Source organism: Panulirus ornatus, chromosome 39 (assembly GCF_036320965.1).
Source record: "Panulirus ornatus isolate Po-2019 chromosome 39, ASM3632096v1, whole genome shotgun sequence".
NCBI lineage: Eukaryota > Metazoa > Arthropoda > Malacostraca > Decapoda > Palinuridae > Panulirus > Panulirus ornatus.
The window spans coordinates 5,724,072-5,741,571 of NC_092262.1; the positions used below are offsets into that span (position 1 = coordinate 5,724,072).

Below are 17,500 nucleotides of genomic sequence, written 5' to 3' on the forward strand. Positions count from 1 at the left end.
CATGGTGGTGTTCCATTCATGATATCATGGTATTCCAATCATGAGATCATGGTGGTGTTCCATTCATGAGATCATGGTGTTCCATTTATGAGATCATGGTGGTGTTCCATTCATGAGATCATGGTAGTGTTCCATTCATGAGATCATGGTATTCCATTCATGAGATCATGGTGTTCCATTCATGAGATCATGGTAGTGTTCCATTCATGAGATCATGGTAGTGTTCCATTCATGAGATCATGGTGTTCCATTCATGAGATCATGGTGGTGTTCCATTCATGAGATCATGGTGTTCCATTCATGAGATCATGGTGGTGTTCCATTCATGAGATCATGGTATTCCATTCATGAGATCATGGTGGTGTTCCATTCATGAGATCATGGTAGTGTTCCATTCATGAGATCATGGTAGTGTTCCATTCATGAGATCATGGTGTTCCATTCATGAGATCATGGTGGTGTTCCATTCATGAGATCATGGTGGTGTTCCATTCATGAGATCATGGTGGTGTCCATTCATGAGGTCATGGTGGTGTTCCATTCATGAGATCATGGTGGTGTTCCATGAGATCTGTACAGAAAGGCGCCCTGCTCTCCCCATCTGTACAGAAAGGCGTCCATCTGTACAGATAATCTGTATCTTAACTTCGTTTCACCCAACTTGCCCGTAGGATATCACAACTCTCTCGTTCATCACTGTCTTAAAACTTTAACGATAACGAATTTAGTGGATCAAACTCTGTATACACAAGTTATAAGGTGTTCCTCCCTACCTTTTAGTGTTCAGTTTACGTGTGGTTGATTCGTCTGTGTTCCTTATATTTTTCTGTATCTTTTGTCTTTATGTTTGAGTCTTGGTATGAGCGAAGTGACCCTCAACCCTGTCTTCTCTTCCACCACCAGCAACAGCAATAATATTGGGTCATGTAACACCATCTTATCTTGTCCCAGGTCGACGTAAGTGTCGGGAGATGTGGCCTAGCCTGTTGTTGGAGAGGATCTTCACCATTCTCTTGACGGCGACGCTGCTGTTGGTGCCCTTGTTGGTGATGGCAGCAGCTTACCTAAGGGTCATCAGGACGCTGTGGCTCGGGGCCAAAATACATCGCACAGGACTTATGGCCCAGCTAGGTAAATGGTATATGTATACATATATAGGAATCCTGAGGTCACGTACTGAATGACGTTTGTAAATACAAGAAGTCATTTTGGAAAAGGTTGGTTGGTTGGCTGTGTATGTCAAGTTCAATCCAACAGTTGTCAAGTTTAGAATACCTTCTATGGATTTCCAATTTGAATTTTAACCTATACACGTTTATCTATTATTTGAATAGTCGTAATTAAAAAGAATCAGATTTGTTTAGCTACAGATTTACTGAGGACATAGTGCTATCTGCAATTTTTTACAATATATATATATATATATATATATATATATATATATATATATATATATATATATATATATATATATATATATATATATATATATATATATATATACATATATATATATATATATATATATATATATATATATATATATATATATATATATATATATATATATATATATATATATATACGAATAAAGTGCATATGAACGCGCACCTTCATAGAACATACAAACCTCCAACAGCCAGGATCGAATCCGGGACCCTTGTGCAAGAGGCAGGCATGCTAACTGCTAGGCTATGGGACTGTATAATAGGAAACAACTATTCGAAATACTAAGTACTCGAATACCCTTCGTCTCACAATGGTGAGCAACGGGGTCTATACCGGTTATTTCCGAACAGACGCACATAGCCAGCTGATAGCGTTTTACCGAACCTATATAAGAAAATCATCTGCTCAAAGATACAATACAGAAGCTGATAAACTCCCAAAAGTATCTTTCAGATAAAGATATCAAAATAAAAATAATAATCAGAATTACAATTCACACATATATATCTCTCTGCCAGAAATCTATTTTTTTTCTAATTTTACCAATAGAAACTATACATTTCTCTTTCCTCTACGAGTGCTTCAAGTCTGGGGGTTTAATAAGAGAGAAAATATATTTCCATAAAGCAAGAATCATCCTGGAAATGTTTGTTATTCAGGACAACTTATGGTATGTAAGTGTTCTATTTTACATGTAATTTGATTGTGATAATCGTTCCCGGGCTTTTTCCCAGCAGAGGTAATGACCTCTGCCTATTCTGCTTTGGAACGTAGTTCACCCGAACATTGCGTTGCCTGCAATTTCTGGCGTGTGTGTTGATAACGAATGTTGGATGTGTTGATGATGTGGTGGGTGGGGTGTGTGTGTGGGGGTACGGTGATGACTACTGGTGGATCTGAGAAGGATGAGACTCATTCGATCCTTTATTACATCTACTCATTGGTATTCAAGGCTTTATTCATTGTGGATGAACCTTTGACGCACCAGAAGCTGATAATGATCAATGAAGAGTCATTAAAGAGAAAGATGTATACAGGAGTTTCTTTCAAGTATATCGTCTTCTTTCGCCATGTACCCAGTGCTCAAAGACCATGTATCATATATATATATATATATATATATATATATATATATATATATATATATATATATATATATATATATATATATATATATATATATATATATATATTTTAATTTTCCAAAAGAGGGAACAGAGAAGAGGGCCAGGTGAGGATATTCCCTCAAAGGCCCAGTCCTCTGTTCTTAACGCTACCTCGCTATCGCGGGAAATGGCGAATGGTTTGAAAAAAAAAAAATATATATATATATATATATATATATATATATATATATATATATATATATATATATATATATATATATATATGAAAAACTGCAGAAGCTGGTGACTGAGTTTGGTAAAGTGTGTGGAAGAAGAAAGTTAAGAGTAAATGTGAATAAGAGCAAGGTTATTAGGTACAGTAGGGTTGAGGGTCAAGTCAATTGGGAGGTGAGTTTGAATGGAGAAAAACTGGAGGAAGTGAAGTGTTTTAGATATCTGGGAGTGGATCTGGCAGCGGATGGAACCATGGAAGCGGAAGTGGATCATAGGGTGGGGGAGGGGGCGAAAATTTTGGGAGCCTTGAAGAATGTGTGGAAGTCGAGAACATTATCTCGGAAAGCAAAAATGGGTATGTTTGAAGGAATAGTGGTTCCAACAATGTTGTATGGTTGCGAGGCGTGGGCTATGGATAGAGTTGTGCGCAGGAGGATGGATGTGCTGGAAATGAGATGTTTGAGGACAATGTGTGGTGTGAGGTGGTTTGATCGAGTAAGTAACGTAAGGGTAAGAGAGATGTGTGGAAATAAAAAGAGAGTGGTTGAGAGAGCAGAAGAGGGTGTTTTGAAATGGTTTGGGCACATGGAGAGAATGAATGAGGAAAGATTGACCAAGAGGATATATGTGTCGGAGGTGGAGGGAACGAGGAGAAGAGGAAGACCAAATTGGAGGTGGAAAGATGGAGTGAAAAAGATTTTGTGTGATCGGGGCCTGAACATGCAGGAGGGTGAAAGGAGGGCAAGGAATAGAGTGAATTGGAGCGATGTGGTATACAGGGTTGACGTGCTGTCAGTGGATGAATCAAGCCATCACTTGTTCCCTAAATACACCCTTTCCCTTCCCCACTCCCTTACCTCATTTGTTCTCACCTTTTTCATTCTGTACTCTCTTCCTGGTATTTCCCTCACACAAGTTCCTTCCCCAACCCTCACTTACTTACCGCTCTCTTAAACCCAACATTTTTTCCCCTTTTCTGAAAACCATACAAATCTTCACCTTCCCTCCACAAGATAATGTTCGAACATCCCCACTTGCCCCTCTCAGAAAATTTAACACCCAAAAGCTCTTTTTTCGCGCGCCTATCTTTTAAAACACTTAATCCAATAACGCTCTCTGGCCATCTCTCCTACTTACATACGTATATTTGGGTGTATATCTCGCTTTTTAAACCAGGTATTCCCAATCACAAGTCCTTTTTCAGCACATAAATCTACAAGCGCTTCACCATTTTTTTAAACAACACTGAACAACCCGTGTATCCTATTATTCCCTCAACTGCCACATTACTCACCTTTGCATTCAAATCACCCATCACTATAACCCGGTCTAGTGCTCAAAACCGCTAGCACACTCATTCAGCTGCTCCCAAAACACTTGCCTCTCATGATCTTTCTTCTCATCCCCGGGGCTTATTTTCCAATAATCACCCATCTCTCTCCTCAAATTTTCCCGTTCTACCCATTCAATCTAGAATTTTTTTCTCCCCACTCTGTCACATACTCCCACAGCTCCTGTTTCGGGAGTAGTGCAATCTTTCCTTGCTCTTGTCTTCTCACAAACCCCCTGACTTTACTCCCAAGACATTCCCAAACCACTTTCCCCTTTACCCTTGAGCTTCGTTTTACTCAGAGCCAAATCATCAGGTTCCTTTCTCACACACATTTAGACACCCCGATCTGGCTTCGTGGAGGAGGGAGCACTCCCCGGTGACTCCTGTTTCCCATTTTAGAAAGTTAAAATAAAAGGAGGGGAGGGTTTCTGGCTCCCGCCCGTCCCCTTTAGTGTCTTCTACGACACGTGAGGAATGCGGGGGGAGTATTCTTTCTCCCCTATCCCCTGGAATATATATATATTTTTTTTTTTCTTTAAAACTATTGGCCTTTCTCGCGTTACCGAGGTAGTGTTAAGAACAGAGGACTGGCCTTAGAGGGAATATCCTCACTCGGCCCCTTTCTCTGTTCTTGTTTTGGAAAATAAAAAAAAAAAAGAAACAGGGGGGAGGATTTCCGCCACCCTCCCTCCCATTTTAGTCGCCTTTACGACACGCGGGGAAATTAGGGGGGGGAAAAGTATTCTTACTCCCTGTTTTATATATATATATATATTATATATATATATTATATATTTTATATATATATATATATATTATATATAATATATATATTGGAAAGGATCATTTTGCGCGTGATAAAGTATATTCCTATGAATCCATGAGGAATATGAAACACGATAAGTTCCCAAGTCCCACTTTCGTGTCATAATCACATCATCAGGGGGTACACAAGAAAAATTTAAAAACAGTCAGTTGATATACAACAAAGAGACGTGGGCTAGACCGCCATTTGGTAACATGCGATTGTCCAAGACAGACAACGAGAATATCATAAACTTATAATTTTAAAAATTTTATCATCAATAAAAGTTATCCAATTTGCTAGACTATCACTAATATTAAATCAAAATTTCTTGTGTATTTATTGATAGGGGATTCAATGATTTTTCTATTGGTATAGAGTTAGAGTTAAAACTGAGATGGCATTACCCCAGTCATTTAAAATGATCATGGTTTTTACGAAATCAAACAAGACATTTGATTCTTGTCCCGTTTTTATACTATATTTATGTTGCTAAAGTCAAACGAAAGATCCTTACCAGTCTGCCCAAACAAAATTTACTATACCACAATTTCTATATGGCATTCTATAGATACACCCAGGAGAATATTTTGGTGAATTCCTGATTAAGGTATTCTTTTAGTATCATTGTTGCTGAAAGGGAACATTTACATTAAAGGATTTAAGCAACCTGGAAGTAAAGTGAAAATTTTCTTAAAAGGGGGAACTAAAAGATTCTTGGTGTCAATAGGAGGTTTGGGCTCAACTCTATAAAATGATTTCTTTGCTAACTTAAGGGATTTATCAATGAAAGATCCCGGGTTACTTTAACTTAGATCCAATAGAATTATCTTCTCAAATCATCATCAAATATACTCTGGACTGCAAATACGTAATGCCTAAGGAACATAGATTGAAATGTTGATAATTAAATCTCTGTCATGGGTCTATGGATATATGGGGCATAAATTGGTGGGTTTTCTGTATAGCTAAATTTTTAAAATTGTTTCCTTGCCCATGGATCATACAATCTAGAAATGGTAACATACCATTATTTTCATTTTCTACAGTAAATTTGATGGAAGGTACTAAATTGTTAAGTAGGGGGAGAAATGTAAAGTAAATTTTCATTTTTGGCAAACAAAAAAAGGGAAAAACATCTACATTTCCTAAAACTAAATGCATTAGAAGGTAAGATATCTTTAGAAATTTTGTTTTCAAAAATTCCATATAAAGAGTACTTAGTACAGGTGAAAGGGGTTACCCATTGCCTACAAATATTTGAGCATAGTATTCTCCATTAAATTGAAATGCACAGTCTTTTTTACACAATTTTATCAGTTCAGTGAAAACTGACTTTAAAACGGTAAATTGATATCATCCAGGGCATCAAATGAATTTTTCTAAAAGGTCATCAATGGAACTTTTGTGAAAAGTGGAAAGGGAAAAATCAAAGTTTAAAAGTGAAAAGTGTGTGGAAGGTGAGAACAATATCTCGGAAAGCAAAAATGGGTATGTTTGAAGGAATAGTGGGTTTCCCAAAAATGTTGTATGGTTGCGAGGCGTGGGCTATAGATTTGGGTTGTGCGGAGGAGAGTGGATGTGTTGGAAATGAGATGTTTGAGGACAATATTTGGTTGAGGTGGTTTGTGCCTGACCGAGGGTGAAAGGAGGGCAAGATAGAGTGAATGGAGCGATGTGGTATACAGGGGTTGACGTGCTGTCAGTGGATTGAATCAAGGCATGTGAAGCGTCTGGGGTAAACCATGAAAAGCTGTGTAGGTATGTATATTTGCGTGTGTGGACGTGTGTATGTACATGTGTATGGGGGGGGGGGGTTGGGCCATTTCTTTCTTCTGTTTCCTTGCGCTACCTCGCAAACGCTGGAGACAGCGACAAAGTATAAAAAAAAAAAAAAATATATATATATATATATATATATATATATATATATATATATATATATATATATATATATATATATATATATATATATATATATATATATATATTATTATTATTATTATTATTATTATTTTGCTTTCTCGCTGTATCCCGCGTTAGCGAGGTAGCGCAAGGAAACAGACGAAAGAATGGCCCAACCCACCCACATACACATCCATATACATACACGTCCACACACGCAAATATACATACCTATACATCTCAATGTACACATATATATACACACACAGACATATACATATATACACATGTACATAATTCATACTGTCTGCCTTTATTTATTCCCATCGCCACCTCGCCACACATGGAATAACAACGCCCTCCCCCTCATGTGTGCGAGGTAGCGCTAGGAAAAGACAACAAAGGCCCCATTCGTTCACACTCAGTCTCTAGTTGTCATGTAATAATGCACCAAAACCACAGCTCGCTTTTCACATCCAGGCCCCACACAACTTTCCATGGTTTACCCCAGACGCTTCACATGCCCTGGTTCAATCCATTGACAGCACGTCGACCCCGGTATACCACATAGTTCCAATTCACTCTATTCCTTGCACGCCTTTTACCCTCCTGCATGTTTAGGCCCCGATCACTCAAAATCTTTTTCACTCCATCTTTCCACCTCCAATTTGGTCTCCCACTTCTCCTCGTTCCTTCCACCCCTGACACATATATCCTCTTGGTCAATCTTTCCTCACTCATTCTCTCCATGTGACCAAACCATTTCACAACACTCTCTTCTGCTCTCTCAACCACACTCTTTTTATTTCCACACATCTCTCTTGCCTTTACAGTACTTACTCGATCAAACCACCTCACACCATATATTGTCCTCAAACATCTCATTTCCAGCACATCCACCCTCCTGCGCACTACTCTATCCATAGCCCACGCCTCGCAGCCATACAACATTGTTGGAACCACTATTCCCTCAAACATACCCATTTTTGCTTTCCGAGATAATGTTCTCGACTTCCAAACATTCTTCAAGGCTCCCAGAATTTTCACCCCCTCCCCACCCTATGATTCACTTCCGCTTTCATGGTTCCATCCGCTGCCAGATCCACTCCCAGATATCTAAAACACTTTACTTCCTCCAGTTTTTCTCCATTCAAGCTTACCTCCCAATTGACTTGACCCTCAACCCTATTGTACCTAATAACCTTGCTCTTATTCACATTTACTCTTAACTTTCTTTTTTCACACACTTTACCAAACTCAGTCACCAGCTTCTGCAGTTTCTCACATGAATCAGCCACCAGCGCTGTATCATCAGCGAACAACAACTGACTCACTTCCCAAGCTCTCTCATCCACAACAGACTGCATACTTGCCCCTCTTTCCAAACTCTTGCATTCACCTCCCTAACAACCCCATCCATAAACAAATCAAACAACCATGGAGACATCACACACCCCTGCCGCAAACCCACATTCACTGAGAACCAATCACTTTCCTCTCTTCCTACACGTGCACATGCCTTACATCCTCGATAAAAACTTTTCACTGCTTCTAACAACTTGCCTCCCACACCATATATTCTTAATACCTTCCACAGAGCATCTCTATCAACTCTATCATATGCCTTCTCCAGATCCATAAATGCTACATACAAATCCATTTGCTTTTCTAAGTATTTCTCACATACATTCTTCAAAGCAAACACCTGATCCACACATCCTCTACCACTTCTGAAACCACACTGCTCTTCCCCAATCTGATTCTCTGTACATGCCTTCACCCTCTCAATCAACACCTTCTCATATTATTTACCAGGAATACTCAACAAACTTATACCTCTGTAATTTGAGCACTCACTCTTATCCCCTTTGCCTTTGTACAATGGCACTATGCACGCATTCCGCCAATCCTCAGGTACCTCACCATGTGTCATACATACATTAAATAACCTTACCAACCAGTCAACAATACAGTCACCCCCTTTTTTAATAAATTCCACTGCTATACCATCCAAACCTGCTGCCTTGCCGGCTTTCATCTTCCGCAAAGCTTTTACTACCTCTTCTCTGTTTACCAAATCATTTTCCCTAACCCTCTCACTTTGCACACCACTTCGACCAAAACACCCTATATCTGCCACTCTATCATGAAACACATTCAACAAACCTTCAAAATACTCACTCCATCTCCTTCTCACATCACCACTACTTGTTATCACCTCCCCATTAGCCCTCTTCACTGAAGTTCCCATTTGCTCACTTGTCTTACGCACTTTATTTTCCTCCTTCCAAAACATCTTTTTATTCTCCCTAAAATTTAATGATACTCTCTCACCCCAACTCTCATTTGCCCTCTTTTCACCTCTTGCACCTTTCTCTTGACTTCTTGCCTCTTTTTTTTTATACATCTCCCACTCATTTGCATTTTTTCCCTGCAAAAATCGTCCAAATGCCTCTCTCTTCTCTTTCACTAATAATCTTACTTCTTCATCCCACCGCTCACTACCCTTTCTAATCAACTCACCTCCCACGCTTCTCATGCCACAAGCATCTTTTGCTCAAGCCATCACTGCTTCCCTAAATACATCCCATTCCTTCCCCACTCCCCTTACCTCATTTGTTCTCACCTTTTTCCATTCTGTACTCAGTCTCTCCTGGTACTTCCTCACACAAGTCTCCTTCCCAAGCTCACTTACTCTCACCGCTCTCTTCACCCCAACATTCTCTCTCCTTTTCTGAAAACCCATACAAATCTTCACCTTCGCCTCCACAAGATAATGATCAGACATCCCTCCACTTGCACCTCTCAGCAAATTAACATCCAAAAGTCTCTCTTTCGCGCGCCTATCAATTAACACTTAATCCAATAACGCTCTCTGGCCATCTCTCCTACTTACATACGTATACTTGTGTATATCTCGCTTTTTAAACCAGGTATTCCCAATCACAAGTCCTTTTTCAGCACATAAATCTACAAGCGCTTCACCATTTCCATTTACAACACTGAACAACCCGTGTATACCAATTATTCCCTCAACTGCCACATTACTCACCTTTGCATTCAAATCACCCATCACTATAACCCGGTCTAGTGCATCAAAACCGCTAGCACACTCATTCAGCTGCTCCCAAAACACTTGCCTCTCATGATCTTTCTTCTCATGCCCAGGTGCATATGTACCAATAATCACCCATCTCTCTCCATCAACTTTCAGTTCTACCCATATCAATCTAGAATTTACTTTCTCACACTCTGTCACATACTCCCACAGCTCCTGTTTCAGGAGTAGTGCTACTCCTTCCCTTGCTCTTGTCTTCTCACTAACCCCTGACTTTACTCCCAAGACATTCCCAAACCACTCTTCCCCTTTACCCTTGAGCTTCGTTTTACTCAGAGCCAAATCATCCAGGTTCCTTTCCTCACACACATTTAGACACCCCGATCTGAGCCTTCGTGGAGGATGAGCACTCCCCGCGTGACTCCTGTTTCCCATTTTAGAAAGTTAAAATACAAGGAGGTGAGGGTTTCTGGCTCCCCGCTCCCGTCCCCTTTAGTCGTCTTCTACGACACGTGAGGAATGCGTGGGAAGTATTCTTTCTCCCCTATCCCCAGGGATATATATATATTTTTCTTTTTCTTTCAAACTATTGGCCATTCCCGCGTTACCGAGGTAGTGTTAAGAACAGAGGACTGGGCCTTAGAGGGAATATCCTCACTTGGCCCCTTTCTCTGTTCCTTGTTTTGGAAAATAAAAAAAAAAAAGAAACGAGAGGGGAGGATTTCCAGCCACCCGCTCCCTCCCATTTTAGTCGCCTTCTACGACACGCAGGGAATACGTGGGAAGTATTCTTACTCCCCTGTATATATATATATATATATATATATATATATATATATATATATATATATATATATATATATATACATATATATATATATATATATATATATATATATATATATATATATATATATATATATATATATATATATATATATATATACATATATATATATATATTGGAAAGGATCAATTTTGCGCGTGATCAAGTATATTCCTATGAATCCATGAGGAATATGAAACACGATAAGTTCCCAAGTGCACTTTCGTGTCATAATCACATCATCAGGGGCTACACAAGAGAGAAATATAACAGTCAGTTGATATACAACGAAGAGACGTAGCTAGGACGCCATTTGGCAAACATGCGATTGTCCAAGACAGACAACGAGAATATCATAAACTTATTATTTTACAAATTTTATCAACAATAAAGTTATCCAATTTGTATAGACCATCACTAATATTAAGATCATAATTCTTTGTGTATCTTATTGATAGAGGATTCAATGATATTTCTATTGGTAATAGAGTTAAAGTTAATAACTGAGATGGCATTACTCCAGTCAATACAATGATCATGGTTTTTAACGTAATCAAACAAGACATTTGATTCTTGTCCCGTTCTTATACTATATTTATGTTGCTTAAGTCTAACAGAAAGATCCTTACCAGTCTGACCAACATAATACTTACCACAATTTCTATATGGCATTCTATAGATACACCCAGGAGAATATTTTGGTGAATTCCTGATTAAGGTATTCTTTATAGTATCATTGTTGCTGAAGGCAACATTTACATTAAAGGATTTAAGCAACACGGGAAGTAAAGTGAAATTATCATTAAAAGGGAGAACTAAACGATTCTTGGTGTCAATGGGAGGTTTGGGCTCAACTCTATAAAATGATTTCTTTGCTAACTTAATGGATTTATCAATGAAAGATCTAGGGTACTTTAACTTAGATCCAATAGAATATATCTTCTCAAACTCATCATCAATATACTCTGGACTGCAAATACGTAATGCCCTAAGGAACATAGATTGAAATGATGATAATTTAACTCTGTCATGTTGAGATGAGCTCATATGGATATATGAGCATACATTGGTGGGTTTTCTGTATATGCTAAATTTAAACTTGTTTCCTTGCCTATGGATCATACAATCTAGAAATGGTAAAATACCATTATTTTCATTTTCTACAGTAAATTTGATGGAAGGTACTAAATTGTTAAGTAGGGGGAGAAATGTATGTAAATTTTCATTTGTTGGCCAAACACAAAGAACATCGTCTACATAACTAAACCAAATTGCATTAGAAGGTAAGATATCCTTTAGAAATTTTGTTTCAAAAAATTCCATATAAAGATTACTTAGTACAGGTGAAAGAGGGTTACCCTATTGCCATATCAAATATTTGAGCATAGTATTCTCCATTGAATTGAAATACACAGTCTTTTATACACAATTTTATCAGTTCCGTGAAAAGTGACTTTAAAACAGGTAAATTGATATCATCCAAGACATCAAATGAATATTCTAAAAGGTCATCAACTGGAACTTTTGTGAAAAGTGAGGAAACATCAAAGTTAACAAGTTGAAAAGTGTGTGGAAGGTGAGAACAATATCTCTGAAAGCAAAAATGGGTATGTTTGAAGGAATAGTGGTTCCAACAATGTTGTATGGTTGCGAGGCGTGGGCTATAGATAGGGTTGTGCGGAGGAGAGTGGATGTGTTGGAAATGAGATGTTTGAGGACAATATATGGTGTGAGGTGGTTTGATCGAGTAAGTAATAATAGGGTAAGAGAGATGTGTGGAAATAAAAAGAGTGTGGTTGAGAGAGCAGAAGAGGGTGTTTTGAAATGGTTTGGTCACATGGAAAGGATGAGCGAGGAAAGATTGACCAAGAGGATATATGTGTCAGAGGTGGAGGGAACGAGGAGAAGTGGGAGACCAAATTGGAGGTGGAAAGATGGAGTGAAAAATATTTTGAGCGATCGGGGCCAGAACATGCAGGAGGGTGAAAAGCGTGTAAGGAACAGAGTGAATTGGAACAATGTGGTATACCGGGGTCGACGTGCTGTCAATGAATTGAACCAGGGCATGTGAAGCGCCTGGGGTAAACCATGGAAAGTTTTGTGGAGCCTGGATGTCAAAAGGGAGCTGTGGTTTCGATGCATTATACGTGACTGCTAGAGACTGAGTGTGAACGAATGTGGCCTTTGTTGTCTTTTCCTAGCGCTACCTCGCGCGCATGCAGGGGGAGGAGGTTGTCATTTCATGTGCGGCAGGGTGGCGACGGGAATGAATAAAGGCAACAAGTATGAATTATGTACATGTGTATATATGTATTTGTCTGTGTATGTATGTATATGTAAACGTTGAAATGTATAGGTATGTGTATGTGCATGTGTGGACGTGTATGTATATACATGTGTGTGTGGGTGGGTTAGGCAATTCTTTCGTCTGTTTCCTTGCGCTACCTCGCTAACGCGGGAGACAGCGACAAAGTATAATAAATAGAAAAAAGAATATATATATATATATATATATATATATATATATATATATATATATATATATATATATATATATATATATGTTAATCGCAAAATAGAATGTTGTCCGCCCGCATATAAATTCAAAGGCGATACACCTCTAATGTTCACTGTAGGTACAAGCAACTCACCAGCAAAGCCACCTCCCTGTGCCTCAGGCTATCTTGAAGAGAGATCTAGTCTTTACTTTTCCTGGTTGCTACTTCATTTTTGGGAGTTTCACTTTTGGTGTTGTTGTACTTCTTCCATCTGTGCATCAAGATTGTAGGCTTTCACCTTTCTCAACAAGAGAAAACCCAGATCCCAGCCTGGAAGGGAAAATATGTGAGTACACGTGAGATATTACAAAAGTTTTCGTACATGAACTGTGATGATAGCTGGGTACCTAGTGAAAAAGGTTAAAGATAGATAGATAGATAAAGCAGAAGCTAATACATAAGTTTAACAAATGCATAAACAACGTTGATCAAGAAGTAAAAGCGTGTCTGTGCTACAACCAGCCAAACTATATGTTCAAAGATGTCAAATCACAATTATATCTTATATCTCTTCCCCTCAGAATCGAGTCGTATGTCTGATCTCCGAAACTGTTCCACAAGTGATACACATCCTTCATCGTCGAACTCCAGACTCTCAGCCAGGTAACTTTATCACAATGGCATTTCAACTCCACGTTTCGTATATGAGAGAAAGAGAAAGACGGACCATCATAAGACATCATCCTCTGTATCAAATCCAAAACAAAATTGCCTCTCACTATTTTTAGGATCATTTTGTCCTGAAAGCTTTTTTGCAAATTGTCCCACCTCGTCTCGTTTGGCACGTGGTATGTTGATCGCCTCGTCTCGGCATTGTGGAAGGAATCCAATATCGTGAAAGGCCTCTTTAGCATGAGTTTTGAAGCAACCCTTCCCATGTCTTATACCTAAACAGAGCCTAAAGTCGACCATCTAATGCAACATGATCTAAATTGGATCAAAAACTAACCCAATTTCATTAACCTCCTAACCTAGATTAGCCATTCAACTTATCCTTAATCGTGTAACCTAAGCTAATACAACGTAAACCATCTGATATAACAATCTAATCTAACTTAGGATGAATTTAACTACCTAACATCTAGATTAACATAATCTCGACCACCTTAACAAATCTGCCCTGAACATTCCACCTTACCAAGCTACTTATTCAAACGTAACAACCACTTAATCTAAACTTAATCTTGGCAGCAGTTGACAGCCCTAGAAACTAAACAAGCAATTAGTCATCAATGCTATAAAAGATTTATTCTAATAGACTAATATTAGAAATAGACATACTAATGCTGTGTCTTTTTCCAAAGACAATTTATAAGCGTTGTCTGAGGTTACTCATGAACATCCCATAACCTTCTGCTGCCTCTCTCTCTCTCCCTCACTCCCTCAGGTCCCGTAAGATCCCGACAGCTTGCAGTGTCGCTGGGAAGCCCCAGTGTGTCTCTCGCTATCCCGAAGGAGGGAAAGCACCAGCCATGTCCCTGTGGCAGAAATCCCGACAGCATTCCGAGGACACGCCATCTAATGGCGATGTGGAGACCCGACTAACATCGTCTGTGGAGACCCACGGACCCGCTTTTGGAAGCGAAGACGATCCTTCGTCCAAAGGTCGCAGGATCACGAAGGAAAAGCGCTGGAGGAAAGGAGACGACGTGCCGAGCGGGTTCCTGAGGTCGTCACACACAGAACGAAGCCTCCAAGCCAAGAAACGAGTCATTAGGATGTTGTTCGTCTTAGTGGCTGAGTTCTTCATATGTTGGACTCCACTCTTCATCGTCAACTTGCTCTCTCTCTACATCCCCGGCCAGGTATACGCTGCCTTGGGTAGCTTTGGCGTCTCTTTGGTCCAGCTGTTAGCGTACGTATCGTCGTGCTGCAATCCCATCACTTACTGCTTCATGAACGCCAATTTCATCCAGAGTTTCAAGCAGGCCTTCGGCTGTCCCCGACGTAGGTGTCGCTCTGCCTGTAGTGGGTATGAGGGCAGCTTCAAGAGTGGGGCATCCTGCCACGTCGTACCCTCCGATCTGAGGCGCCCAAACCCACGAACTCAACACTCTTGTTCGCTCTTCGGGAGTTCGACTGTAAACCAACCACACGCTAGTCCGTCAATCGTTCACCACCGTACGGTAGCGCCTTGGTCAAAGACCTTATCAAGTGACACACTTCCCTCGGATGAAGATGTCTCCACCTCCTTGTAATCAAATGCTCGATACAACTGGTGCAAGAAGATGGAAATTCTCCATTTCTACTTCAGTCTACATCATCATGAACAGAGATGGAGGAAGCCATGTTTATGAAATCACTTTTCCTACAGTAACATCATAAGAACACCGAAAAAAAAAATTGTTAATGTATATGTTACTACCATTTAGTGAAATGTTAATGTGAGTCGAGTTTGGATATATTAAAAGAATAACCTGAGAAACACTGTAGCCATGTACAGATCTGATCCCTTCACCTGTAATGCATTTCTTCATACTTTGATATGTATTTTGTAATCAAATGAAGATGATCAATATTTGTGTCATCAAATATCAACAAGTAAATCATTTTCTCTTGGTATTTGATCATAACAGAAAATAGTAGCAGACTCTCCAACGAAACAGATTTAGAAATTGAAAAGAAAAATGAAATATACTGATTTGAAGTAATTGTCCATAGGAATATTATCACATGAAAGTACTTTTTGATTTCAGGACAATGTAATTATACTAACTGTATGTGACCATTAGCTCTCATCAAACGTTTATTACCATTAGCTCTCATCAAACGTTTGAACCTCTAGCTATCGTCAAACGTTTATGACCATTAGCTATCAAAACTTTATGACCATTTGCTATCAAACGTATATGACCATTAGCTATCAAACGTACATGACCTTTGCTATCATCAAACGTTTTTGACTATTAGCTATCATCAAACGATATGACCATTTACTATCATCAAACGTTTATGACCATTAGTTCTCGTTAAACGTTTATGACCATTAGCTCTCATCAAACGTGTATGACCATTAGCTATCATCAAACGTTTACGACCATTAGCTATCATCAAACGTATATGACCATTAGCTCTCATCAAACGTGTATGACCATTAGCTATTATTAAACGTTTATGACCATTAGCTATTATTAAACGTTTATGACCATTAGCTATCATCAAACGTATATGACCATTAGCTCTCATCAAACGTGTATGACCATTAGCTATTATTAAACGTTTATGACCATTAGCTATCATCAAACGTGTATGAACATTAGCTATCATCAAACGTTTATGACCATTAGCTATTATTAAACGTTTATGACCATTAGCTATCATCAAACGTTTATGACCATTAGCTATTATTAAACGTTTATGACCATTAGATTATCATCAAATGTTTATGACCATTAGCTATTATTAAACGTTTATGACCATTAGATTATCATCAAACGTTTATGACCATTAGCTATTATTAAACGTTTATGACCATTAGATTATCATCAAATGTTTATAAACATTAGCTATTATTAAACGTTTATGACCATTAGATTATCATCAAATGTTTATGACCATTAGCTATTATTAAACGTTTATGACCATTAGATCTCATCAAACATTTATGAAAATTAGCTTTCAAAACTTTATGACCATTAGTTATCAAACGTTTATGACCATGAGCTATCAAACGTATATAACCATTAGCTATCATCAAACGTTTTTTACCATTAGCTATCATCAAAAATTATGATAACTTGCTATTATCAAACGTTTATGATCATTAGCTACGAGACGTTTATGACCATTAACTATGAAACATTTATGACCATTAGCTATCATCAAACGTTTAAGAACATTAGCTATTAGCAAACGTTTTAACCATTAACTATCATCAAACGTGTATGACCATTAGCTATCATCAAACGTTTAAGAACATTAGCTATTATCAAACGTTTTAACCATTAGCTATCATCAAACGTTTCCGAAAATAGGATGTTTACGAAGGAAATCCTGTGCGATGGTTCTGAAGAAACCAGTGGTGTGGTAAGAAGAGACCAATAGTGTGGAAAGAAGAGACCAGTAGTGTGGGAAGTAGAAACCAGTAGTGTGGGAAGAAGAAACCAGTAGTGTGGGAAGTAGAAACCAGTAGTGTGGGAAGAAGAAACCAGTAGTGTGGGAAGAAGAGACCAGTAGTGTGGGAAGAAGAGACCAGTAGTGTGGTAAGAAGAGACCAGTAGTGTGGG

At 38.7% G+C, this 17,500-nt stretch overlaps 1 protein-coding gene across 1 annotated transcript in view; it reads left to right on the forward strand.

The window, feature by feature from the left end:
• LOC139761217 (uncharacterized) overlaps positions 1 to 15,716 on the forward strand; it is a 27,667-nt gene extending 11,951 nt beyond the window's left edge. The window contains exons 4-6 of the mRNA XM_071685258.1: positions 952 to 1,131; positions 13,796 to 13,877; positions 14,662 to 15,716. Coding sequence (XP_071541359.1) covers positions 952 to 1,131; positions 13,796 to 13,877; positions 14,662 to 15,472 — 1,073 coding nt within the window. The 3' untranslated portion in view covers positions 15,473 to 15,716. The remainder of the gene's footprint in view (positions 1 to 951; positions 1,132 to 13,795; positions 13,878 to 14,661) is intronic.
• The last annotated feature ends 1,784 nt before the right edge of the window (positions 15,717 to 17,500 follow it).